This window comes from Oryx dammah, unplaced genomic scaffold (assembly GCF_014754425.2).
Source record: "Oryx dammah isolate SB20612 unplaced genomic scaffold, SCBI_Odam_1.1 HiC_scaffold_5, whole genome shotgun sequence".
NCBI lineage: Eukaryota > Metazoa > Chordata > Mammalia > Artiodactyla > Bovidae > Oryx > Oryx dammah.
The window spans coordinates 70494624-70519799 of NW_024070189.1; the positions used below are offsets into that span (position 1 = coordinate 70494624).

Here is a 25176-nt window from a genome sequence, read left to right on the forward strand (position 1 = left end):
AGGCGAGCACACACCCGGCTTCCGCTCGGCACTGTCTATGGAACTTCGCTGGGGTGAGGAGCACACCAGACCCTAGCCAAATTAATTAAGGAACAAATTCCTAATAGACCACCAGGGGGCGGGGCCGCGGGGCAAACAGGAGCCCTCAGGCGGGCTTTGCGATGGGCGGGGCCCGCTGCTGGGGCGTGGCTTTGGGCGGAGCCCGGACGCTCCGCCCAGCGTCTGGGAGCGACTGCCCGCGAGCGCTATGGCGGCGGATCAGCGTGGGAAGGCCGCGACTCTGGCCCTGAGGCGGCGGCTGCTCAGGTACAGAGACAGCAGCGTGGGGGCGGCGCGTACGACGTACGCACGTCCGGCGCGGAGCCTGCAGGCCTCAGCTCCGCCGGGTCTCGTCCGGCTCCTGAGCCTACGGCCCCTGAGACCCTGCGGCGTTCAGCCTGTGGCAGGCGGCCGCTTCCTGCGCCTCCCCCGCAGCGTCTTATCCATCCTCGCAGCTGCAGCCGGGCGCCTGGGAAGACCTCCCTCAGTGGTGGCCTGCTCTCTGGACCTGGGGCCGGCCAGACCAAGGAAGGGATTGAAAGTCCAGACGAAAGGTGGGGGTGGGGGGAGTCGGCTCACAGGCATCCTTAGAGAAAGTCTACCCTTGACCTGTGTCTGAGGGGCTCTTGGTGGAACGTGGAGCGTGAGGCAGCCTTGGGCTAGAGCTTGGGCCTGGCCCCCAGCAGCGCAGCAGGCTTGGTAAGCAAGGACCATTAGAGCCGAGAGCCAGCCCTCTTCACTCTCCCAGCAAAGAGACACTGCCCTAGGGAGTCCGTGGGTCTGGAGCAGCCACTTTTTCCAGGACCCAGGGAACTCTGGGCACATTCATTCATAGATGTATGAAGCCACATAGTCTTCAAATGACTTAAACAATTTAAGTTTTAGCAACTTCTTTCACCTTTCCAGCCACCTGTAGAGTGAGGGAACTGGAGGCAGGGACACAACACCTTGCCCTTCAAGCTTTTGTCCTTTCCAGAAACTGGGAAGATGTTGGGGGAGGCCTGTGATGGGTGGATTTCATCCTTCAGATCTTCAAACATGGCTGTCCATTTGTCGCCTGTCCCTACAGCAATTCATGCAGACTCTTTTTTCCTGAGGATCCTATTAAGATTGTCCGGGGCCAAGGGCAGTACATGTATGACGAACAGGGGGCAGAATACATCGATTGCATCAACAATGTGGCTCACGGTCAGTATCACACTTCAGGATGGGCCGAAGAGGAGGCCAAGACAGAACCTAGTTCAGGGGTAATCTTCAGGTTGCAGAGAGGTGCAGGGAACTCAGGTTCAACTTAGCCAGCATCCATGTGCAGAGGAGACCCAGTCTTTCTATGGAAACTGTGGAAACATCCAAACACTAGCTGTGCTAAAATGCTTCCCTGGTGGCTCAGATGGTAAAAAGTCTGTTTGCAGTGCAGGAGACACGGGTTCAATCCCTGGGTTGGGAGGATCCCCTGAAAGAGGAAATAGCAACCTACTCCAGTATCCTTGCCTGGGAAATCCCATGGACGGAGGAGCCTGGTGGGCCACAGTCCATGGGGTCACAAAGAGTCAGACATGACTGGGTGGCTTAACACCACTAAAGCTGTGCTAAATCAGCAGGAGTCAAAGGCCTAACTCTAGCGGTTCAGTTCCACTTGGAACTGATGCTGAGTTCAGAGAACAACAGTCAGCCTAGCCATGATCAGCAACCCAACAGGACCCTGGCCAGGCCCTGGCAGTCACAGCAAGGCTTTAGCCCTGGTAACCATCTCAGGTCCTGGACAAGGAAACTTAAGTAGGAATTCAGTTCACCAGATGAGGCCACCAGAGCTGGTGGAAGGAAAGGGAGTCCAGTGACCCAGTAGGGAAATTGGAAGTTAGTAGAGCTGAAAGCAGGGGCTTTAGTTTCAGGCTTCCTGGGTTCATATCCCTGTCCTCCACTTACTCCCTCTGTGGTCTTGGGCAAGCTTCAGTCTCTGTTCGGTTTGCTCATTTGCAGAATGGACATGATGATACTAAGTACACACCTCCAGACATTTGGAGGGATTGAGTTAATTCATGTAACTTGCTTTGAGTGTGCCTGACACTTGGCGAGCCACCAGTCATCTTCATTCTCTGGTTATAATCCTTGGCTGTTGGCCATCATTACCTCCAGCCTCCCTAACTAGTAATGTCAAGCAGACACCCCAATGCCATCCTCATCCCCAAAATCCCACCCCCCCCATCTTTGTCAAAAGCAAGGCCTCAAGCTTCTTCTAGATCAGGTTTCTGCTAGAGAACTTTGCCTTCTGCCAGAATCTCAAGGACTCCTTTCTAGGGCTTCCCTTCCAGACTGGCACCTCTGTCTTCAGACCCCCCTCTCTCCTCTGTACCTCTCCCTCCATAACTGTACATCTCCTCTAGTTGGGTTTACAGATTGGGGCTGGGGGAGGCCTGGAGGGATTGGCTGATCGGAGCCAACCGTATGATAGAGGTGGCCCTCTTGCAGTTGGGCACTGCCACCCTCTTGTGGTCCAAGCAGCACACGAACAGAACCAGGTGCTCAACACCAACAGCCGATACCTGCATGACAACATTGTGGATTACGCGCAGAGGCTGTCAGAGACCCTGCCAGAGAAGCTCTGTGTGTTTTATTTCCTGAATTCTGGGTAAGTGCACTAAGGTATGGCCAGCCCCCAGTAAAAGGATGAGGCAGCAATTTGCTCACATGGGCAAAGCATAGTGTAACCAACTGAGTCTGGGGAGAGGCAGCCCTCAGTGTGCTGGGCACTCACACTTACAGCTGCAGGCCCTGCTGCTTCTCTGTCAGATCCAGTTTCCTGTTCTCTTTGTAAGGGGTGCCATTACCTCCCTTGTAGGATTGTTGTTGGGGCTTACCAAGGTAACATGTATCTTTGTTTGCTTTAAGAATATAGGGGCATGGTGCTGGGAGCTACAGCCAAAATCCCGGCTCCATAAGGAACAGAAACATCCAAGATTCTTCAAAGAAATACAAAATAATGAGGAGTCTTGGTCTAGAGGAAAAGTACAGAGAATAGTGAGGCATAGAAGCAGTGGAGGGGGCTGGCCTCCTCTGAGAGGGTTGGGGAAGACTTCCCTGAAGAAGTGGTGTTAGGCTAAGCACTGACTAGGGACTACCTGGATGAGGAGGAAGAAAGGTTGCTGCCAACTCCATTTGCAGTATTCTTGTCAAGGCTGGTCATCACACAGAACAGCCTGTGCAAAGGCCATGTGGCAGGATGAGTATTTGCACAGTTGAACTGAAAGACAGCCATTGAGGGAGGGCAGAGTGTGGGAGAAGACACTGGGGAGGGAGGCAGGGCCCATCACTCAGGGCTTCTTTAGTCAAGTAAGGTACTTGTTTATCCTAAGAGCATTGGGAAGCCATCAGAGAGCTTTAATCAGGTAAGTGATGTCACCAGGGCTGGAGGAAAGCAAGAATGGACACCGTTAGGCACCAGTTTAGTGACTGGCTGACAGGAGATGCTACGCTGGGAGTAGCGGTGGCGGCCGAAATGGCAGGTGAAGGCATGTACACAGAACCAACTCAGTGTGCCCTGGAGAGAAGAGTACAGAGAATAATGAGGCATAGGAGTGGGGAGACCTGGTCTCTTTGCTGCCCTTGTTTTGCTGTGTCTCTCAGTAATACTGATACTTACCACTCTCTGGAAGTGCTTTCTGGTCTTGCTTCCAGAACATTTCATGCTTCTGGTTTTCTGCCAGCTTCTGGCTGCTACTCTGTCTCCTTTGCCGATTCCTCCCCTTCCATTTCTCAGGGCTGATCTTCTCTGAGGCTCTCTCCCTTCCTGATCTCATCCATTTCTGTGGATTTTATATTGTCCACATGCTGCTGACTCCCACATTTGTATCTTAGACCCAGATGTTCCCTGTGTGTTTCTGCTTCAAGGTTCTAACCACCCACTTGACTTTGGAACATGTCTAACATCACCTGTCCAACAGACACAAGAGTTGACCAACTTCACTAACACCTGCCATGGGACCGTGGCATTGGCTCTCCCTGACTTTCCCAGGCAGCTGCCCCAGACCTTCCCCAGAAGGCCGGCTGTGGCTCACCACCACCACCCTCTCTCTCCTAGCAAATGACAGAGGAGTGTGCACCTCTGCTCAGGTTCCTTCCAGTCCTGCATTAAGCCCATCACATCTGTCTGCACGTTGGCTCCTAACTCCATCCGACTCTCTCCATCCACAGGGCCACTACCTGCTCTCATCTTTGTGTCCTTCTTCTAGTTCTCCTCACTTGCACCTTAATTGTTTTCTACTCCATTAGATACACAGAGAGGCTTCCTCATATGGGAGCTGAGTCATGTCCCTTCTCTGATTAAAACTTTACAATGGCTTCATCTGGCACTGAGAAGAAAACCCAGGCTCCTTCTGCAGCCCTACCTGTCTTCCTCACTTCCTCTCTCAGGCTTCTCCTGGCCTTCTTTGTCATCTTGTGGTTTCCTGAGCTCTTTTCCTTCACAGGGTCTTTGTGTGCTGCTCACTCTGCATAGGAACTTTACTCTCAAGACTATAGGTATGGCCTTAGTCAGCTTTGGCTGCCATAGTAAAACACTGCAGACAAGGTGGCTTAAACAGAAATGTGTTGTCTCATAGTTCTGGAAGTCATAATCCAAGATCAAGGTGCTGGCAGGTTTGGTTTCTTTGAGGCCTCTCTCCTTGATTGCAGGTGGCAACCTTCTCGCTGTCTTCACATGGCCTTTTTCCAATCATGCACAATCCTTGATGTCTCTTTGTGTGTCCAAATGTCTTCTTTTAAAGACACCAGTCATATTCATTTAGGGCCACACAGATGGCCTCATATTAAGTTAATCGCCTCTTGAAAGGCCCTGTCCCCAAATACAATCACATTCTAAGATATTAGGAGTTAGGGCTTCAACACATGGATTTTGGGGGACACGATTCATGATTCAAGCCCCTAACACCCCTTATCAAAGGTAGAGCCCCTTCTAGTTCTTGATGCCCTATGTCCATTGTAGCACTTACCAAATGATCGTTCTGTCTTCATTTTAGGGCTTCCATGACACATACTAGAACGTAAGTTCCAAGAAGGCCAGGGCCTGCCTGTTTTACTTAATATTTTTGCCCCCAGCTCCTAGCACATTGAAGGCATTTGATACATATTTATTGAATGAATAAGTGAATGACTAACGAATGGTGTCCTAAGAATCTCCTTGCTGCTAGAAGGGTTCCTCCTTTCCCCTCCAGGTTTCTCTGTAGGAAGCAGTTATCCAGGAGGGAAAGCCCTGAACAGCTGCTCAAGAAGTATTCACCTTTTCTGTCATAGGTCAGAAGCCAACGACCTGGCCCTGAGGCTGGCACGCCAGTACACAGGACACTGGGATGTGGTGGTGTTAGATCAGTAAGTGCCGTTTCCAGAAGCATGGGCACGCCGCTTATTGGGAATAAGTGAGGCTGTGACTTTAGGCGCCTTGGGAAGGAAAGATGAGAGGCCTGGGCCTGCAGAGGATCACGAGGACCTGGCCACAAAGACACCCCCACGCGGATACCCAGTGTCTCTTTCCCCTGGCATCTCTTCCATTATGACAGCTTCTGGGAAGCAGAGAATGCTTTATAAGGTGGTGAGAATTGGTCCCACATTTTAGGTATTAAAACTGTAACTCCCAGGGTATTTAGTATTTGCTGTGTGCAAGACCCAGGCACAGGGTTAGAGCATTATCACATTTAAAATCACAACCACAAGAGAGAAAGAGCACCCTGCCCCAACTTTACAGAGGAGAGAACTGAACCCAAAGATTTTAACAGTTAGCCATCATTACATAGCTAATGAGTGGCCTTGTAGGAAGGCTTGCTGACTCCCAAGACCTGTGCTCAGTCCTGGCCCCAGGACTTGAGGGCTGTGTCAGAAAGCTTGGTCTTGCCTGACTGTTTCCTGAGATGGATGGACAGTGGTCAAGGCCAGGCCAGGAGGTACGAGCCTAAGTCCCCTCTTCTTTTTCCTCCCCAGTGCTTATCACGGTCATCTGAGCTCCCTGATTGACATCAGCCCCTACAAGTTCCGGGACCTGGATGGGCAGAAGGAGTGGGTCCACGTGGTATGCGCTGCTCAAGTGGGCAACAGGTCGTGCTTGCACCCCAGCCTGGATGACGTGGCGCTGTCCCTCCCCACAGGCACCTCTCCCAGATACCTACCGGGGCCCCTACCGGGAAGACCACCCCAATCCAGCTGTGGCCTACGCCAGTGAGGTGAAACGTGTGGTCAGCAGCGCACAGGAGAAGGGCAGGAAGGTAACCATATCCATGCAGGTCTGGTCCAGGAAGCTGCAAATGTTGCTTGCCCTGGACTGGATCTTGGGAACCCTGAGAGAAATTGGAACCAGGGCCTGCCCTTTGGGAATCTAGGAGCGGGGTTAATTGTTCAATTGAGAGTTTAGGTAGAGATATATCCTGGACATTACTAGAGTCCAGGGGTCCAGGCTGGACTGGTGTGGGTGTGAAGGTGGGCCTGTCGGGGGAGAAGCGGGTACTGACTAATTTTAGTAATAGAAGGTAAGTAGGCATTAGCTACTCAAGGCAGGGTAGGAGGTAGACAAAGAAAGGCATCTTCAGCAGCCCAGTGGCCTGTGCAGAAACCATGTGTCTGCAGAGTCAGGCTGTGCAGGCAGAAAATAAACCTAGAGAGGCAGGCGGGACCATAGGTCAGAGGACTGCAAGTGCCCTTCTAGCTGAGGGGCTAGAGGCTATAGGGGACCTTTACAGAGTTTTAAGAGAGAAGGTAATGGGACCAGGGGATGCACTTGAATGGTGTCAGTCTGACATGGTGCCCTGCAAAGGCCCTGTTGCCCTGAGCAGTGGGGAGATGAGAGATTATCTTACCCTGGAAGAGCAGCAGCCACAGCAACAGTAGAAGGGAGGAAGCTAGCAATTGGTGTGAAGGCTCTCTAGAAGACTTTGCTGAAAGAGTGGCAACTGAACACAGGATATACAGAAAAGACCGGCCAAAAAGGTTGGCAGAATCAGAGCTGGGAAACTTGGCTTACACATTTCAGATGCTCTGCACCTACTTGTATTAAATGAAGTAGATTTAATAAGAGATTGCTCTGAAGGTTAGCATGGGTGGGTGACCAGTTTCCCACCCCAGTGGTCCTTTATCGCAGCAGTAGCCTCTGAAATGGCTCCAAGGCAGAGCAGAGTTTGGAAGTCACTGCCGTAAGCAAAAGGGTCGGTGATGGGTTTTAAATAGGACAGTGATGAGCTCAGTGTCTGGGTTGAGGCATTACCCTGGTGGCCAGTGAAGGATGGACTGGAAGAGATGTCCAGTTAGAAAGCAGCTGCAGGAGGGCAAGGCAGAAACTAGCAGATCTGCCCAGGATGGGGAAGGAGGGTACAAAGATGTTACAGGGATAAGAGTCAGAAGCTGTGCCAGCTGATGGGTGAAGAAGGAGGCTGGATCAAGGATGGGGCCAGATTTCTGTCCTAATTAGGAGGAACGGGATTCACCATATGGGGGGAAGGAAGGAACAGGTTTATGGCAGAGAAGTCAGTGAATTTCATCTGGAACACACTTAAGTACAGGGGATCTTACTGCCAGGTGGTAAGAATTGATTTGAGGCCTGAAAAAACTACATTGCAAATATTCAGATAGTATGTAGAGCCCAAAGTGGGGGCATGGTGATACCAGTAACTCATGTTTGGAGCCAGCGCTGAGCCAGCATCAGAGAATGCACCAGCTTGCCACTCAGCCCCACCACAGCGCCACTCCCTTCTCCTCCACAGATTGCAGCGTTCTTTGCTGAATCTCTGCCCAGTGTGGGAGGGCAGATCATTCCCCCTGCTGGCTACTTCCCAGAAGTGGCAGGGTGAGTAGGTGGGAGAGGCTGCCTGAGGGTGGGGTCTCCCAGCCTTCCTTCCAAATTCCAACCTCAGCCTGGCCTATTTGCCAGAGTTGTCAAAGTCCCTGAAGAAATAGTGGCTCCCAAAAGGCCAGATACCTGCCTCAGGACCCCACCTTACTTTTGGCAACACCAGGATTCAGAGTCCCAGGACATCTCAGCTCCTGGTTTGCTCCCTCTCACCACAGTCTCCCATCAGCCGTGTGTCCTCTGCCACAGGCACATCCGCAGGGCCGGAGGGGTCTTTGTTGCAGACGAGATTCAAGTGGGCTTTGGCCGAGTAGGCAAGCACTTCTGGGCCTTCCAGCTGCAGGGGGAAGACTTCGTCCCCGACATTGTCACCATGGGCAAGTCCATAGGCAATGGCCACCCTGTAGCCTGCGTGGCCACAACACAAGCTGTGGCAAGGGCATTTGAAGCCACCGGCGTCGAGTACTTCAACACGGTGAGTAAAACCTCCAGACCAGGAAGCACCATGGTAGCTTCTGTACAAACAAACTCACTGCTGCTGCTGCTGCTGCTGCTAAGTCACTTCAGTCGTGTCCGACTCTGTGCGACCCCATAAACGGCAGCCCACCAGGCTCCCCCATCCCTGGGATTCTCCAGGCAAGAATACTGGAGTGAGTTGCCATTTCCTTCTCCAATGCATGAAAGTGAAAAGTGAAAGTGAAGTCGTGTCCGACTCTTAGCGACCCCATGGACTGCAGCCTTCCAGGCTCCTCCATCCATGGGATTTTCCAGGCAAGAGTACTGGAGTGGGGTGCCATTGCCTTCTCACTACTACTCACTAATTTTTTGGTAAATACAATTATTTTTTTCATCAATATTAATAAATATAACCCATATAAACAAAACCTTTTCAGCTTCCTCACAAATTTGGGGAGTATAAAAGGTTCTAAGACCAAAAGTGTGAGAACCACTGCATTATCATTCAATTCTAGTTTTTTCAAATCTTTTTATTAACTTCTGACTTATTACCACTTTTTCTTTTGATACTTTTGCTGCAAAATGTGGTGAGGTGATCTGGTGTTTGATTGTTCTACATGTCCTTAGGAAATTGTAGGTTCTCTAAATGTTGTTTGCCAGACTCTCTGAATATCTCTTGAGTCACACTTGTTAATTATGTTGTTTGAATCTTCTATATTCTTGCTGGATTTTTTTTCTACTTAATCTATTAATAATTAAGGATTATTTAAATAGCACACTATGATGAAAAATGATCAACTTTTTCTCATAATACTATTAATTTTTACTTCAGATATTATGAAGCTATTAAGTGTGTGTGTATTTTGAAGGGGTGTCATGCCACTTGGCTTGAGGGATCTTAGTTCCTCTACCAAGGATTGAACCTGTGCCATTAGCAGTGAGAGCACAGAGCCCTAACCACTGGACTGCCAGGGAATTCCCAGTGTATGTGCATTTTTGTTTTTGTATGTTCATTGGGAATTGAATCTTTTTCTTGATTGAGTTATAATTGACATTTGTTTCAGGTGTACAACATAATGATTCAGTACTTGTATGAAAGTAGTGAAAGTGTTAGTCACTGGTGTCTAACTCTTTGCAACCCCATGGACTGTAGCCCTCCAGGGCTCCTCTGTCCATGTTCTCCAGGCAAGAATACTGGAGTGGGTAGCCATTCCTTTCTCCAGGGGATCTTCCCGACCCAGGAATCAAACCGGGGTCTCCTGCATTGCAGACAGATTCTTTACCAGCTGAGCTACCAGGGAAGTCCATTGTACAGGCATTACCACTGTCTAAGTTTTCGTTATTACACATTTTCAATCACCCCCCAAACCATCCCCATACCCATTAGCAGTCACTCCCCATTGCCTTCTCTCTACAAGTCCTGGCAATCACTAACTTTCTTTCTGTCTCCGTAGATTTGCCGGTTCTTGACATTTCACGTAAGTGGAGTCACACAATATGTGACTGTTTCTGTCTGACTTTTGTCACAAAGCACAATATTTTCAAGGTCCATCCATTGTCATAGCATGAATCAGTTCTTCATTCCTTTTTTTAAATGAATAATGTGTCATTGTATGAGCATATCAAGTTTCATTTATCTGTTCTTCAGTTAACATTTTAGCTATTTTCCTTCCTTGGTTATTATGAGTAATACTGCAGTTGACCATTCGTGTGGATGTTTTGGTATGGACATATGTTTTCAATTCTTTGGAGCATATACCTATGAATGAAATTGCTGGGTTAGATGGCAACTCTAAGTTTAACTTTCCAAGGAATGACAGACTTTTTCCAAGCAGCTATACCACTTTACATGCAGTTTATGAGGGTTCCAATTTTTCCGTATACTCTACAGCATTTATTTTCTATCTTTTATCATAGCCATACTAGTGAGTGTGAAGTGGTATCTTAATGTGATTTGCATTTGCCTGATGGCCAGTGGTGTTGAGAATCTTCTTATGTGCTTATCGGCCATACACACACACACACACACACACACTCCAATGTATATGATATATATATTCCAATATGTTGTTGTTCTTGTTCAGTTGCTAAGTTGTGTCCAACTCTTTGCGACCCCATGGGCTGCAGCGTACCAGGCTCTTCTGTCCTCTACTCTCTCCCAGAGTTTGCTCAAATTCAGTTCCATTGAGTTGGTGATGCCACCTAACCGCCTCATTCTCTGCCACCCACTCTTCCTTTAGCCTACTATCTTTCCCAGCATCAAGTCTTTTCCAGTGAGTAGACTCTTCACATGAGGTGTCTAAAGTATTGGAGCTTCAGTTTCAGCATCAATCTTCCAATGAGTATTCAGGGTTGATTTCCTTTAGGATTGACTAGTTTGATTTCCTTGCAGTCCAGAGGACTCTCAAGAGTCTTCTTCAGGACCACAGTTCAGAAGCATCAGTTCCTCAGCACTCAGCCTTCCTTATGGTCCCACCTCTCACTGACTATACAGATCTTTGTCAGCCAAGTGATGTCTCTGGTTTTTAATAAGCTGTCTAGGTTTGTCATAGCTTTCCTTCCAAGGAGCAAGTATCGTTTAATTTCATGGCTGTGGTCACAGTCTGCAGTGATTTTGGAGCCCAAGAAAATACATCTGTCAGTGCTTCCACTTTATCCCCTTCCATTGCCATGAAATGATCAGACCACGTGCCATGATCTTAGTTTTTTAAATGCTGAGTTTCAAGCCAGCTTTTTCACTCTCCTTTTTCACCCTCATCAAGAGGTTGTTTAGTTTCTCTTCACTTTCTCTAATTAGAGTGGTATCCTCTTCATATCTGGGGTTGTTGGTATTTCCCCTGGCAATCTTGATTCCAGCTTGTGATTTATCCAACCCAGCATTTCTCTTGATGTACTCTGCATATAAGTTAAATAAACACGGTGACAATATACAGTCTTGACGTACTCCTTTCCTAATTTTGAACCAGTCTGTTGTTCCATGTCTGGCTTTAACTGTTGCTTCCTGACCTGTATACAGGTTTCTCAGGAGACAAGTAAGGTGCTCTGGTATTCCTATGTCTTTTAAGAATTTTCCACAGTTTGTTGTGGTCTACACAGTCAAAGGTTTTAGAGTAGTCAATGAAGCAGAAGTAGATGTTTTTCTGAAATTCCCTTGCTTTCTCTATGATCCAACAAATATAGGCAGTTTGATCTCTGGTTCGTCTGCCTCTTTGAAACCCAGCTTGTACATCTGGAGGTTATCGGTTCACATACTGCTGAAGCCTAGCCTAAAGGATTCTGAGCATAAGTTTGCTAGCATGTGAAATGAGCACAGTTGTTTAGTAATTTGAACATTCTTTTGCATTGCTTTTCTTTGGGATTAGAATGAAAAGTGACCTTTTCCAGTCCTGTGGCCACTGCTGAGTTTTCCAAATTTGCTGACATATTGAATGCAGCACTTGAACAACTTTGTCCTTTAGGATTTGAAATAGCTCAGCTGGAGTTCTGTCACCTCCACCAGCTTTTCTCATAGTAATATTCCTAAAGCCCACTTGACTTCACACTCCAGCTTTTGCCCATGAAGCCTTTGCCCAGCTTCATGTCCAGCTCTAGATGAGTGACCACACCATCATGATTATCTGGGCTATTAAGACCTTTTTTGTACAGTTCTTCTGTATATTCTTGCCACCTCTTCTTAATCTTGTCTGCTTCTGTTAGATCCTTACTGTTTCTGTCCTTTATCATGCCGGTCCTTGCATGAATGTTCCCTTGATGTCTCCAGTTTTCTTGGAGAGATCTCTAGTCTTTCCCATTCTATTGTTTTCCTCTGTTTCTTTGTATTGTTCATTTAAGAAGGCCTTCTTATCTCTCCTTGCTATTCTCTGCAACTCTGCATTCAGTTGGGTGTATCTTTCCCTTTTTCCCTTGCCTTTCACTTCTCTTCTTTCCTCAGCTATGTATAAAGCCTCCTCAGACAACCACTTTGCCTTCTTGCATTTCTTTTTATTGGAATGGTTTTGGTCACTGCCTCCTATACAATGTTAGAAACCTCCATCCATAGTTCTTCAGGCACTCTGTCTACCAGATCTAATCCCTTGAACCTATTCATTGCCCCTACTGTATAATCATAAGGGATTTTTTTTTTTAGGTCATACCTGAATGGCCTAGTGGTTTTCCCTACATTCTTCAACTTAAACCTGAATTTTGCAATAAGGAGTTGATGATCTGAGCTACAGTTAGCTTCAGGTCTTGTTTTTGCTGACTGTATAGAGCTTCTCCATCTTTGCCTGCAAAGAACATAATCAGTCTGATTTCAAAGACTGAGTCATCTCTTGGGTTGTTCGAAAAGGGCGTTTCCTCTGACCAGCATGTTCTTTTGACAAAACTCTGTTAGCCTTTGCCCAGCTTCATTTTGTACTCTAAGGCCAAACTTGCCTGTTATTCCAGGTATCTCTTGACTTCCTACTTTAGCATTCCAATCTCTTATGATAAAAAGGACATCTTTTTTTGGTGTTAGTGCTAGAAGCTGTTGTAGGTCAACTGGTCAACCTCTTTGGCATCAGTGGTTGGGCACAGACTTGGATCACTGTGATGCTGAATGATTTGCCTTGGAAACAAACCAGGATCATTCTCTTGTTTTTGAGATTACACTCAAGTACTGCATTTCAGACTCTCTGGTTGACTATGAGGGCTACTCCATTTCTTCTAAGGGATTCTTGCCCATAGTAGTAGATATAATGGTCATCTGAATTAAATTTGCCCATTCTCATCCATTTTAGTTCACTGATTCCTGAGATGTCAACATTCATTCTTCCCATCTCCTGCTTGACCATGTCCAATTTTCCTTGATTCATGGACCTAACATTCCAGGTTCCTATGCAATATCATTCTTTATAGCATCAGACTTTACTTTCACCACCAGAAACATCCACGACTGAGTGTCTTTTCCACTTTGGCACAGCTGCTTCACTCTTTCTGGAACTATTAGTAATTGCCCTCTGCTCTTCCCCAGTAGCATGTTGGACACCTTCCAGTCGGGGGGCCTCATCTTCCAATGTCATATCTTTTTGCCTTTTCATACTGTTCATGAGGTTCCCATGGCAAGAATACTGGAGTGGGTTGCCATTTTCTCCTCCAGTGGACCATGTTGTGTCGGAACTGTTTACTATGACCCATCTGTCTTGGGTGGCCTTACAAGTTGTGGGGCCATAGCTTTATTGAGTTACACAAGCCCCTTTGCCATGACAAGGATGTGATTCATGAAAGAGATTCCAATATATATGACATATGTATTTGAAATAATATATCCTTTGCACATTTTTAAATTGGGTTACTTGTCTTTTCCTTTTTTTGCTGAGTTTAATAGTTCTTTGTGTATCCTAAATACTAGTTTTTTTATGTTCTTATCAAACATAAAATTTTTCTCCCTTTGAGTTGTCTTCTTTTGAAGCACAAAAGTTTTTAATTTTGATGAAGTCCAGTTTATTTTTTCTCTGGTTGCTTGCACTTAGGAGTCATAGCTAACAAACCATTACCTCATCAAAGATCAGGAGGATTTACACCTGTATTTTCCTCTAAGAATTCTCTAGTTTTAGTTCTTATAGTTAGGTCTTAGATCCACTTTGAGCTAATTTTCAGATGGTATGAGCTGGAGTTACTCGACTTGGCATCCAGTTGTCCCAATACCTTTTTGCTGAAAAGACTGTTCTTTGTTATATTTTACCCCATTAAGTGGTCTTAGCACCCTTGTCAGGAATCAATCAATCATAACTATATGGATTTAATGGTTTCTTTATAAACTTTCAGCTGGGTTCTATTGATCTGTATATCTACCCTCTTGCCAGTTCCACATAGTCTAGACTACTATACTTTGTAGTATGTTTTAAAATCAAGAACTGTTAGTCCTCCAGTCTTTGTTCTTCTTTTTGAAGATTGTTTTGTCTGTTCTGGGTCCCTTGCATTTCATTGTGAATTTTCAGAATCAGCCTGTCAATTTCCATCTAAAAAGCAGCTTAGAGTTTGGTAAGTGATTGCATTGAAGCTGTAGATCAATTTGGAGAGTATTGCCATCTTAGCAGTATTAAGTCTTCTAATCTATAAACATATCTGTCCATTTATGTAGGTCTTTTGATTTTTTTTCAATGATGTTCATAATTTTCTTCATAAAATGATGAAAAAAAATTTTTGGCTGCACTACACAGCATGCAGGATCTTAGTTCCCTGAGCTGATATCAAACCCACACCCCCTGTAGTGGAAGCATGGCGTCTTAACCACTGGATTGCAGGGAACTCCCTGTAAAAGTCTTGAACTACCTTTATTAAATTTACTCCTAAGTATTATTTTTTATGGCTTTATAAAGGGAATTGTTTTCTTCATCTTACTTTAAGATTCTTCATTTATGGTATATAGAAATGTAGACGATTTTTGGATATCAATCTTTTATCATGCGACCTTACTGAGTGCATTTATTAGCTCTAATAGTTTTTTACAGATTCTTTAGAATTTTCTATGTACAAAGTCATGTCATCTGTGAATAGAAATAGTTTACTTGTACCTTTCTATTCTGAATGCCTTTAATTTCTTTTTCTTGCCTAACTGCCCTAAAATCTCCAGTATAATGTTGACTAGAAATAGCAAAGGCAGGCATCTTGTCTTGTTCCTAATCTTAGGGAAATAACATTCAGTCTTTCACCATCAGGTATAATATCAGCTGTGAGGTTTCCATAGAAGCATTTTATCAGGTTGAAGAAGTTCCTTTTCTCCCTAATTTGTTGAGAGCTTTTATAATGAAAGACTGTTTGGGGTTTTTGGGGCTGTATTGGGTCTTGGTTGTGACCCCCAGGCTTTCCTAGGGTGCACGCTTCTCTGTAGGTATAGAGTACAGGCTCCAGAGCATACGGGCTTAGTAGTTGTGACACACACGCTTAGTTGCCCCGCACATCTAGTGTGAGATCTTAGTTACCCAACCAGGAATCAAATCCATGCCCCCTGTTTTGGAGGGCAAATTCTTAACCCCTGGACCACCAGGGAAATCTGGAAAAGCTGTTGGGTTTTGTCAAATTCTCTTTCTTCATTTATTATAATGATTGTTTGATTTTTTTTGTCCTTCATCCTATTCATATGGTTAATATTTACATTCCTGAGATTAAGTCCACATGATCATGGTGTATAATCCTTTTTATATGTAGCCAGATTCAATTTGCTATTGTATTTTTGGAGAATTTTACATCTAGTTCTTAAGAGATATTGATCTATAGTTTTCTTGGGATATCTTTGTCTGGTTTTGGTATCAGAGTAACACTGCTTTCAAAAAATGAGGCAGGAAGTGGTCATGCCTCTTCTGTCTTCTGGAAGACTTTCTGAAAGATTGGTGGTAATTCTTTAAACATTTTGGTAGAATTCACCAGTTGCTTTGTGGGATTTTTTTTTATTACTGATTAGTTGCTTTTACTTGCTTCAGGTCTATTCAGATTTTCTATTTCTTCTCAAAGCAGTGTTAATACTTATTATCTTTCTGGGAATTTGTCTGTTTCATCGAAGTTATCTAGCTTGTTGACTTAATGTTCATATTATTCCCTATAGGAACTCCTTTTTACTTGTATAAGATTGGCAGTGATATATCCTCTTTCATTCCTGATCTTCATAATTTGACTCATTTTTATCTTTGTCAGTCTAACTGATGTCTGTAAATTTTGTTGATTTTCTCAAGGAATCACTTTTTGGTTTTGTTGATTTTTTTTTTCTGTTGTTTTTCTGTATTTCTGTTTATTTCCACTATATAATCTTTATGATTTTCTTTCTTTTTGCTTTGGGTTTAGTTTGCTCTTCTCTTTTATACTTTCTTAAAGTGAAAGTCAGAGAAGGCAATGGCACCCCACTCCAGTACTCTTGCCTGGAAAATCCCATGGACGGAGGAGCCTGGAAGGCTGCAGTCCATGGGGTCATTCATTCGAGTTTTTTTTAACAAAAGTATTTACAGATACCAAGTTTTCTGTAAGCAGTACTTTTATTGCATCCCATGAGTTTAGGTATGTTGTGCTTTTTTCCTTTATCTCTAAATATGTCCTAATCTTCCTTATGACTTCTTTGACCCATTGTTTCAGTTAATTTCTACATATTTTTTAGTTTTTCTTTGTTCTTTGTTTCTAGTTTTATTCTGCTGTGGTGAGAAAAGGTACGTTCTAGGATTTCAGACTTTTAAAATATATCAACACTTGTTTTTATCTATCATGGAGAATGTTCCATGTGCACTTGAGTATTTATGCTGCTTTTTTGAAGTGGAGTGTTCTGTGTATATCTGTTAAATCTAATTGGCTTATAGTGTTTTTCAGGCTTATTTCCTGGTTGATCTTCTGTCCAGTTTATTATTGAAAATGAGAGATTGAACGCCCAACCATTTTTGTTGAGTTCTATATTTCTCCTTTCAGTTCAGTTTTTGTTTTATGTATTTGGGGGCTCTATTTTTTTTTAATACAAATTTATTTATTTTAATTGGATGGGGGCTCTACTGTTAAATACATAACTCTTTTATCATTATAAAATGTTTTTCTATGTTGCTAATAGCAGTTTTAATCTTGCAAGTCTTTTATGTCGAATATTACAATAGCCACCCCAGCTCTCTTGGTTTCTGCTTGCATGGCATACATTGACTCTCTCACTTTCAACCTACTTGTGGGATTTGAGTTACTGTCTGATGTCCTTTCACTGAAGAAATACTGGTAGTATTTCATGTAAAGTAGATCTGCTGCTGACAAATTTTTTCAGTTTTTTGATTATCTAGAATTATCTTAAGTTTCTCCTTTATCTTTTTTGAAAATTTTTTCCCCACACCATGCGGCTTGCAGGAGGTAGGCTGTTAAGTTTCCCTATAGGGATTGAACTCAGGCCCTTGGCAGTGAGAACATGGACTCCTAACCATGGGACCGCCAGGGAATTCCCATCTCCTTTATATTTGATGGATACTTTTACTTTATATAGAATTCTGGACTGACAGTATTTTTCTTTCATCACTTTGAATAGGTCATCCCACTGTCTTCTGGCTTTTAGGGTTTCCAAAGGGTTTCCCTGGTAGCTCAGTGGTAAAGAATCTGCTTGCCAATGCAGGAGACCCAAGTTTGATCCCTGGGTTGAGATCCCCTGGAGAAGAAAATGGCAACCCACTCTACTATTGTTGCCTGAGAAACCCCATGGACAGAGGAACCTGATGGGCTACAGTCCATGGAGTCACAAAACAGTCGGACATGATTTTGCAACTAGAAACAATAATGGTGAGGAATCAGCTGTTAATCTTCTTGAGGATCTCTTGTACGAGATGAGTTGCTTCTCGATAATTTCAATATTCTTTTTTTTTTGAAGTATAATTAACATACAACATCATATTAGTTTCAGGTGTACCATATGATTCAACATTTGTGTATGTTGCAAGATGATAACCACAGTAAGTCTACTTGACATCCCTCACCAAAAAGTTAGTGTTTTTTCCTTGTAATGAGAACTTTTAAGGTCTGTTCTCTTAGCAGCTTTCAAGTATACAGTACAGTATTACTTATCTGTCTGCCTGGTTGCTTGTTTTGGCCACACCACGGGCATGGGTGATCTTAGTTCCCCAACCAAGGATCAAACCTGTGCCCCTTGCAGTGAAAGTACAGTCTTAACCACTGGACTGCCAGCAAAGTCCCCAGTATTGTTGACTATAGTCACCATGCTGTACAGTACATCCCTGTGATTTATGTATTTTATAACCCATTTCACCCACCTTCTTTGTCTTTCAATAGTTTGGTTATGTTGTGTCTAGGTATGGAGTATTCTACTTGGAGTTCCTTGAGTTCCTTGGATGTTTAAATAGTTGTTGGGGTTCGATTTGGGTTTTTTTTTAGTCAAATTTAGTAAGTTTTTTACCATGTTTTTTACCATCTTCAAATATTCTTTTTGCTCCTTTCTCCCTCTCCTCTCCTTCTGGAATTCTCCTTTGCATATGTTGGAATGTTTGTGTCCCACAGCTCTCTGAGGCTCTGTTCATTTTTTTGTCATTCTTTTTTCTTTCTGATTTTCAGACCTGACATATCTTCAAGTTTACGGATTCTTTCATCTGCCTGATCACATCTGCTGTTGACCTCTTAGTGAATTTTTCATTTCAGTTACTATGCTTTTCTATTGAGTTCTTTTTTTATAAATTCAGTTTCTTTATTGATATTCCAAATTTGGCAGGACACTATATTCATGCTTAGCTTTTTAGTTCTTTAGATACGATTTCTTCTAGTGTTTAAGCATATTTATAATATCTGATTTAAAGTCTTTGTGTAAAAAAAGAAAAAGTCTTTGTCTAATGAGGCCATCATTGAGCTTCCTCTAGAACAGTTTCTATTGATTCTACCTGCCCCACCACTACCACTGCTCCATATACGGACCATGCTTTCATGATTCACAATTTTCTGTTGAAAATTAGACATTTAAAATAATATAATGTAGGAAATCATTTTTCTTCCTCATGGTTTGTTGTTGTTTTATATTGCCTTTTCTAAACTAGTTCTGTAAAGTCTGTGTTGTCATGCATGACCACTAGTCTCTGCTTGGTTAGATTCGTGATCGTTTAATGTCTAGACAGACATCTTACATTCCTGAAACCAAGAGTTGTGTCAGTCTTTGACAAGGGGCCCTATGTGTGTGTTGGCACATGCCTTCAACACTCAGCCAGGCAGTTGACAGCTCTGCCTTAGCCTTTATTTCCTTCTTCTGTGAACCCTCAAGTTAGCTGATGGTAAGAGCTTAGAGCTTTTCCAGGCTTCCTGAACATGCACATAGCATGGGGTATGAACATATCCCTACCCATCTGCATGGCTTTTTAAATGCCCCGGACTATGGGCATTTAGGAAAAAGCCCAGGGCTTTTTTCATTTTCCTTCTATTGTTCCCCTGTGGTGATCTTGGAGAAAAGACCTATCTGCTATGCTAGTTCAGCATGTTGACCAGGCCACAATTCTAAACCAAAGATGCTGTGGGTAGGGACTTCGCTGGCAGTCCGGTGCTTAAGACTTCACCTTCCAATTCATGGGCTTGATCTCTGGTCAGGGAGCTAAGATCCCGCATGCTTCTAGGCCAGAAAACCAAAACATAAAACAGAAGCAATACTGTAACAAATTCAATAAAGACTTTAAAATTGTCCACATCAAAAAAAAAAAAAACAACAATGACACTATGAGTGGAACATACCACCTTGTAATGAGGTCACAGTTGGTAATAATATACAGTTAGTAACCTCAATTCATCCCCTGTGTCCATTCCACATATAATTTGTTGTGACATTATCAGAAAGCTGCCTCATAGCAGAATCACCTAGGAAGGTTTTTATGATCTCAGGTATGAGATTCTGCACACAAATTTCCAAGATGGTCTACAGGATACCACTACATACCCATTAGAATAGCTACAATTAAAAATGCCACAATTCCAAATGTTTTTGAGGATGTGGAGTTCCTGGGATTTCATAGACTAATGGTACAAGTGTAATATGGTACACAACCACTTTGGAAAACAGTTTCACATTTTTTATAAAGTTAAATGTACATTTATCAAGCAGTCTAGCAGTTCCGTTCCTAGGTATTTACCTAAGAGAAATGAAACCATGTTAACAAAAAGACTTTATTATAAATTGATAAGTTTTATTCATAAATAGACAGAAATCGAAATAAGCCGAGTCTATCAATAGGAATTTGGATAAACAAATTGTAGTATGTCTATACAATGGAATACTATACAGCCATAAAATGAACAAACTACCAATACACATATTATGGCTAAGTTTTTAAAAACATTGAGCAAAAGCTAAGCACAAAAGTGTTCATATTTTGTGATTCTATTCATATAACATTCCAGAAAAGGCAAAACTGTGGCGAGAAAGCAGGTCAGTGGTTACCTGGGCCAGTAGTGGAGAGGGGCACAAGGAAGTTTGGGGAATGGTAGAAATGTTTTATATCTTCATGGTAGTGGAGTTTCTACAAGTATATACATTTGTCATATGAGTCAGACACAACTGAGCAACTAAGCATAGATTTGTCAAGTCACACTGAACTATATACACTTAAAATATATGCAGTTTATTGTATGTATGTTGCCTCAATCATGTCTGACTCTTTGCGACCCCATGGACTATAGCCCGCCGGGCCCTTCTGTTCATGGAATTCTCCAGGCAAGAATACTGCAGTGCATTGCCAGGCCCTCCTCCAGGGGATCTCCCTAACCCAGGGATCTTATGTCTCCTGCATTGGCAGGTGGGTCCTTTACCACTAGCACCACCTGGGTATGTATACTATACCTCAGTAAAGGTTTTAAGATACACTTTAAAAAAAAGAAAAGATGGTCTGTAGGAGGTTCCCTAGCCAGATAGGCTAGGTTTAAGTCAGACATAACATATCTTTATGTGAAGTCCCTTCTCTTAAGACATTAATACCTAATTCAAAACCTTTAATTATGCCACACAAGCCAAACAAAATGAATCCTCAGGCTCCATTTGGCTCACAGGCAGCCAGCTTGTGGTCTGCGCCCTAAAATCTACCTTGAGCTCAGCCAGTAAAGCTGTCAGCTAAAACTACACAGAGTGACTTTTCCTGGGTGTGGCTCTGGCATGTTGCTCTTGATTCTCCTTGGAAGAGGTGATGGGTAGTACAATGAAGTGGGCCTGGGTTCAGTCCATGAGATGGGACCCGGAAGCCTTTTGACAAAAACCAGTTCTTTGAGAATGCCCAGAACACCCTCTCTGATTTTTGCATCTTCCTGGGGAACCTACTGCATCCCTGGCTTTCTTACTGGATATCTGCTAATGCATCTCCATTAGTACCTGGAAAGGCGGGGACAATCCATGGGGGCCTCAAGAGAACCCCATCTGCTGCCCAGAACACTTGAGTCATTGGTTCATGCCTGTCCTCATCTGCCTTTGGAATGTGTGTGGCAGTTCTGCTGCCCCTCACGCTCCCTGGGGCATGGCCCACTCTGCTGGGCACCTGAACTGCCCTTTGTCCCCTGGCTTAGTTTGGGGGCAGCCCAGTGTCCTGTGCTGTGGGGCTGGCCGTCCTGGATGTCTTGGAGAAGGAGCAGCTGCAGGCTCACGCAGCCTGTGTGGGCAGCTTCCTGATGGAGCTCCTTGGGCAGCAGAAAGCCAAACATCCCATTCTTGGAGACATCAGGTGAGGCTAAAAACAGCAGTCATTATCTGCCAGGGGCCTGGTATGGTTCCTTCATTCACCTTGTCACCTCACCTGGGATGGTGGCAACTTTTATCTCCACAGAGGAGAAACTGAAGCACCTATAGGTGCTCTTGCCCAAGATGGCACCTGGTGGGAGGTGGGGTGGTGAAGCCAGAATCAGACTTTACTCTGTCCACACTGAGGGTTCCTCCCTATCACATTTAGTTCCTGGTACTGACCACCCTCCGAGGGTTCCTACAACTCTCAGCCTCCCTGGGGGGTAGAGGTGTGAGCCCTGGTCAGCTTTCTGACAGGGGCTTGGCTGAGACCCAGGCAGCGGGTGAAAGCAAGGACCTCGGTCCCTCAAGCCTTGTCTCCTGAGATGTCACCTTCTGCTCCAGGGGTGTTGGGCTCTTCATTGGTGTGGATCTGATCAAAGATGAGGCCACAAGAATGCCAGCAACAGAAGAGGCTAACTACGTGGTGTCCAGGTATTTTTTCCTTGAAACAAGTTGCCTTTGTAGTGTTCACTGCTCTGACTGGGAAAGAGCTCCCCTCTTGCCTCTTCTTTTTGACCCACGCCCCCAGACATGCTGGGCCCACAGAGTGCAGCCCGTTCCCAGCCTGAGCAGCCACTTCAACCAAGACAATACCAAAGCTGCTGGAGCTCTCAGACCCAGGCAGCCACAGGCCTGCATTTCACAGCCCCAGGCTGCCTGAGAGAAGCAGCTTCTCCAGAGCCACAGCTGGGACTGTGGCAGAAGCAGACTCCCTATTCCTAGGTTTTCAGATGGACTCCTGCTCCTCATCTCGGCGGGGTAGTGTCTGAGGACTCGGCATCGCAAAACTCAGAAGCCCTCACCCCCGACCCTGGCTTGCATGTTCACTTGAGCCCCAGGACCCTTCCCCTTCTTGTTTAGTTATTCCCTTTTTTCTTCCCTTCTTTACTCCTACCCACTTCCCCCACCTTGGAAAACCCATCCAGTGTTTGATGTGTATTCTTATTCAAGTTGTAAAATGTGCATCCATTCTGTTTTGAATTCATACAAACTTTATTGATGTAAAAATCTCTCCACATGGATTTGGAGGCTGACCCCTCCTGCATGGCCACCCAACCCCTGCCTCCTTTCTGCTGAAGCACATCCACCAGCAGCACATCCACCAGCTTGCCCACCAATTCTCTCAGGGAGCCTCAGGACTCAGGAATTCAGAATGATCTCTGGGAAAGAGGGAGCCAGCTCTTCAGCCAAGCCTGACTGCCTCCACCTTACAAGCACCCCTCTCTGCACCCCACCCCCCAGCCCCGTGTAGTTTCTCCAGTTGAGTGAAAGCAGTGCCAGTGTTTCACCGGCAGTCACCCTTGCTATGAGGAGCCAGAGCTGGATTTGAAGTCAGAACCTGGGCTTTCTAGCATGGCTGTTGTCAGTGCCAGGAAGACCGGGATGGGATAAGGGAGCCAAAGGCAGGCTGAGGACACTGTTCCTGACAAGACTTACATAAAAGTAATACACTAAAAAATGAGAGCAGCGGGTCAGAGAATGTAAATACAGTCACATCAGACCCCTTCTCTGAGAGGCCAAAATACCTTCCTGGGTTAAAAGTATAAATGTGGACTATTAAAAGTTATTACTAGGTACCAATGATAATGCTAAAGAGAGTAAAGTCATCTTCCAAAAAGAACTGGAAATTAAAACTGGATAGTCCAGGCTGGAGTTACAAGATAGTCTGGGGACAGGGTAGAGAAGAGGGTGGCAGGAGTTACTGAAGCTAGGTTACATGAATTCACTGCACTATTCTATTTGTGAATGCTGGACCCTTCCTATGACAAAAAGTAAACCATGCATGACATAAACCATACATTGAAATGGAAAAAGCAGGGTATCTTGACATCCACATTGTAGCCCCACAGCCATTTTGTTTGGCTTACACTGGGCCTCTAGGGATGGATGAAGCAAGACCCCTGCTCTGGGGGTGGGGGGGGGCGGGCAGCAGCCTCAGGGCAGTCTTTGATGCTAGGCCACAGAGTTGGGCAGGAAATCTGGGTGGGGGTTGGCCAGTGCTGTTATTTTGGTGGGAACTGGCTTATGAGGGGTTCTGAGAGCAGTATGGCTGCCGACAGCAGGTTGAGAAAAGTCTGGAAGATCTGTATGAAGTGCCCTTGGCTGGTGGGCAGCAGGATCTGCTGTGTCCTACCTTCACAGGCTTAAGGAGAACTACATTTTGTTGAGCACCGACGGGCCTGGGAGGAATGTACTAAAGTTTAAGCCCCCGATGTGTTTCAGCTTGGACAACGCACGACACGTGGTAGCAAAGCTAGATGCCATCCTGACAGGTGAGCCTGGAGCCACAACCTCCCAGTATGCCCAGGGACAGGGGTCTAATAGCTGAGCCAGGTGTCCTCTGAGCAGTGTAAGGAGTGGGGAGGCCTATTCCTGCCTGTGCCCCCAAAACTCGGAGCCCTGGGCAGGCACCAGTGTGGCATGCAGGACAAGGGAAAGCAGGGCTGGGCCCAACTGTCAGAACCAAAGTGGGAGATTTCCATTATAGCTTCTTATACCCTCATAGCTTCCCTGAGACAGGTAGCAGCAGCTTTGTTTTTCAGTCGCTAAGTGGCTAAAATGAGGTGCGCTCAGGACGGATTCAACGCGAAATCCCTTTCCACATTGCTAATCATTTAGGAAAGTCAAGGTCTCCCGTTGACTCCCCTACAGCCCAGCAACAACCACCCCACCATCCCCGACCAGATTACTTTCTACTGTACTGCCCCCAGTTCTCCCTAGTAGAGACATTTGGAGGTGGAACGGGACCTGCTGGGAGAAGGGAATGTATTTTTGAAGGTGGACCATTCTGAGTGGTCCTGTGGTATTTTTCAGACATGGAAGAGAAAGTGAGAAGTTGTGAGACCCTAAGGCTCCACTCCTGAGGCAGCCCTGCTGAGAGCTATCTTTCTCTAGGTAAGCGGCCTTGCTTCTTGTTCCCAGAAGACTCAGAGCTGGCTTCCTTACCATCCATCAGCAGCTCCTGTATTTGTTCCAAGTGGTGAACCTTTCCCACAGGTTAATTTCAACACTGGGAGGCTCTAGGTGCCCTAAGCTCCACATCCCTCACCCCTGAAAAGCTATTTCCTTCCCCAGCCAGTTCCTCTATAAGATACAGAACTTTTGTGAGGCTATATCCACCCTGGCCCCAGACAAGGGCTGCATCTTAAAACCAGCTATCTTAGGTCTCAGTCACTAGACTTGGCGCTCCAGCCAAGCCAGCAAATACCACTGCCAGATGGGGCTGTTACATGACAACCAGGAGGGACACTGTTGCCCAGATCCAGCTGGTCCTTTGTGTATCCCTTCTTGTCTTTAGGTTTCACAACTTCGCTGGGATAGAATGCCATTTTCAATGGCAAGTCAAGACAGGTGTTCCAGGGTGCTCCAGACTCCAACTGGCCTGGGCCAGCATGCCCATTCAAGGTGGTAACTCTCACTGTACTGTCTTCACCTCCTTGAACAACTGCCTCAAACCTCTGCCGCTCCACTTTCTTTAAAGCTGCACAAGTCCTAAGCAGGGCCAAGTCATTAAAGGAAACTAACCAAAGATGAAGACAGTGTGTGGTTATGCCTGACAGGATGCCTTCGGAGGTCGTGGAGGATACTGGAGCTCTGGAGCACCTGCCCCCCTTCACAGTGTACCCCACACTCACCCAGG

At 45.2% G+C, this 25176-nt stretch overlaps 1 protein-coding gene across 4 annotated transcripts; it reads left to right on the top strand.

The window, feature by feature from the left end:
• Positions 1-223: 223 nt before the first annotated feature.
• On the top strand, positions 224-25067 carry PHYKPL (5-phosphohydroxy-L-lysine phospho-lyase). 4 transcript variants are annotated; one of them, XM_040240409.1, is made up of 13 exons: positions 224-306; positions 1109-1227; positions 2509-2668; positions 5329-5403; positions 6010-6097; positions 6174-6290; positions 7779-7861; positions 8114-8339; positions 21323-21477; positions 21879-21968; positions 23679-23809; positions 24351-24431; positions 24835-25067. In XM_040240409.1, the coding sequence occupies exons 1-12, from the start codon at positions 248-250 to the stop codon at positions 24398-24400; spliced, it is 1353 nt and encodes a 450-aa protein (XP_040096343.1). In that variant the 5' UTR covers positions 224-247; the 3' UTR covers positions 24401-24431; positions 24835-25067. The 4 variants fall into 4 exon arrangements, with proteins under 4 accessions (XP_040096343.1, XP_040096342.1, XP_040096344.1 ...); XM_040240408.1 differs by lacking the exons at positions 23679-23809; positions 24351-24431; positions 24835-25067 and having other exon boundaries at positions 229-306; positions 21879-23672; XM_040240410.1 differs by lacking the exons at positions 7779-7861; positions 23679-23809; positions 24351-24431; positions 24835-25067 and having other exon boundaries at positions 229-306; positions 8202-8339; positions 21879-23672.
• The last annotated feature ends 109 nt before the right edge of the window (positions 25068-25176 follow it).

Excerpts from the sequence above, each read along its gene's own strand:
- PHYKPL (XM_040240408.1), top strand. The coding sequence starts at position 248 with ATGGCGGCGGATCAGCGTGGGAAGGCCGCGACTCTGGCCCTGAGGCGG. Across the intron at positions 307-1,108 it reads CTGAGGCGGCGGCTGCTCAG|CAATTCATGCAGACTCTTTT; the intron begins GTACAGAGACAG and ends CTGTCCCTACAG. Across the intron at positions 7,862-8,113 it reads TACTTCCCAGAAGTGGCAGG|GCACATCCGCAGGGCCGGAG; the intron begins GTGAGTAGGTGG and ends CCTCTGCCACAG.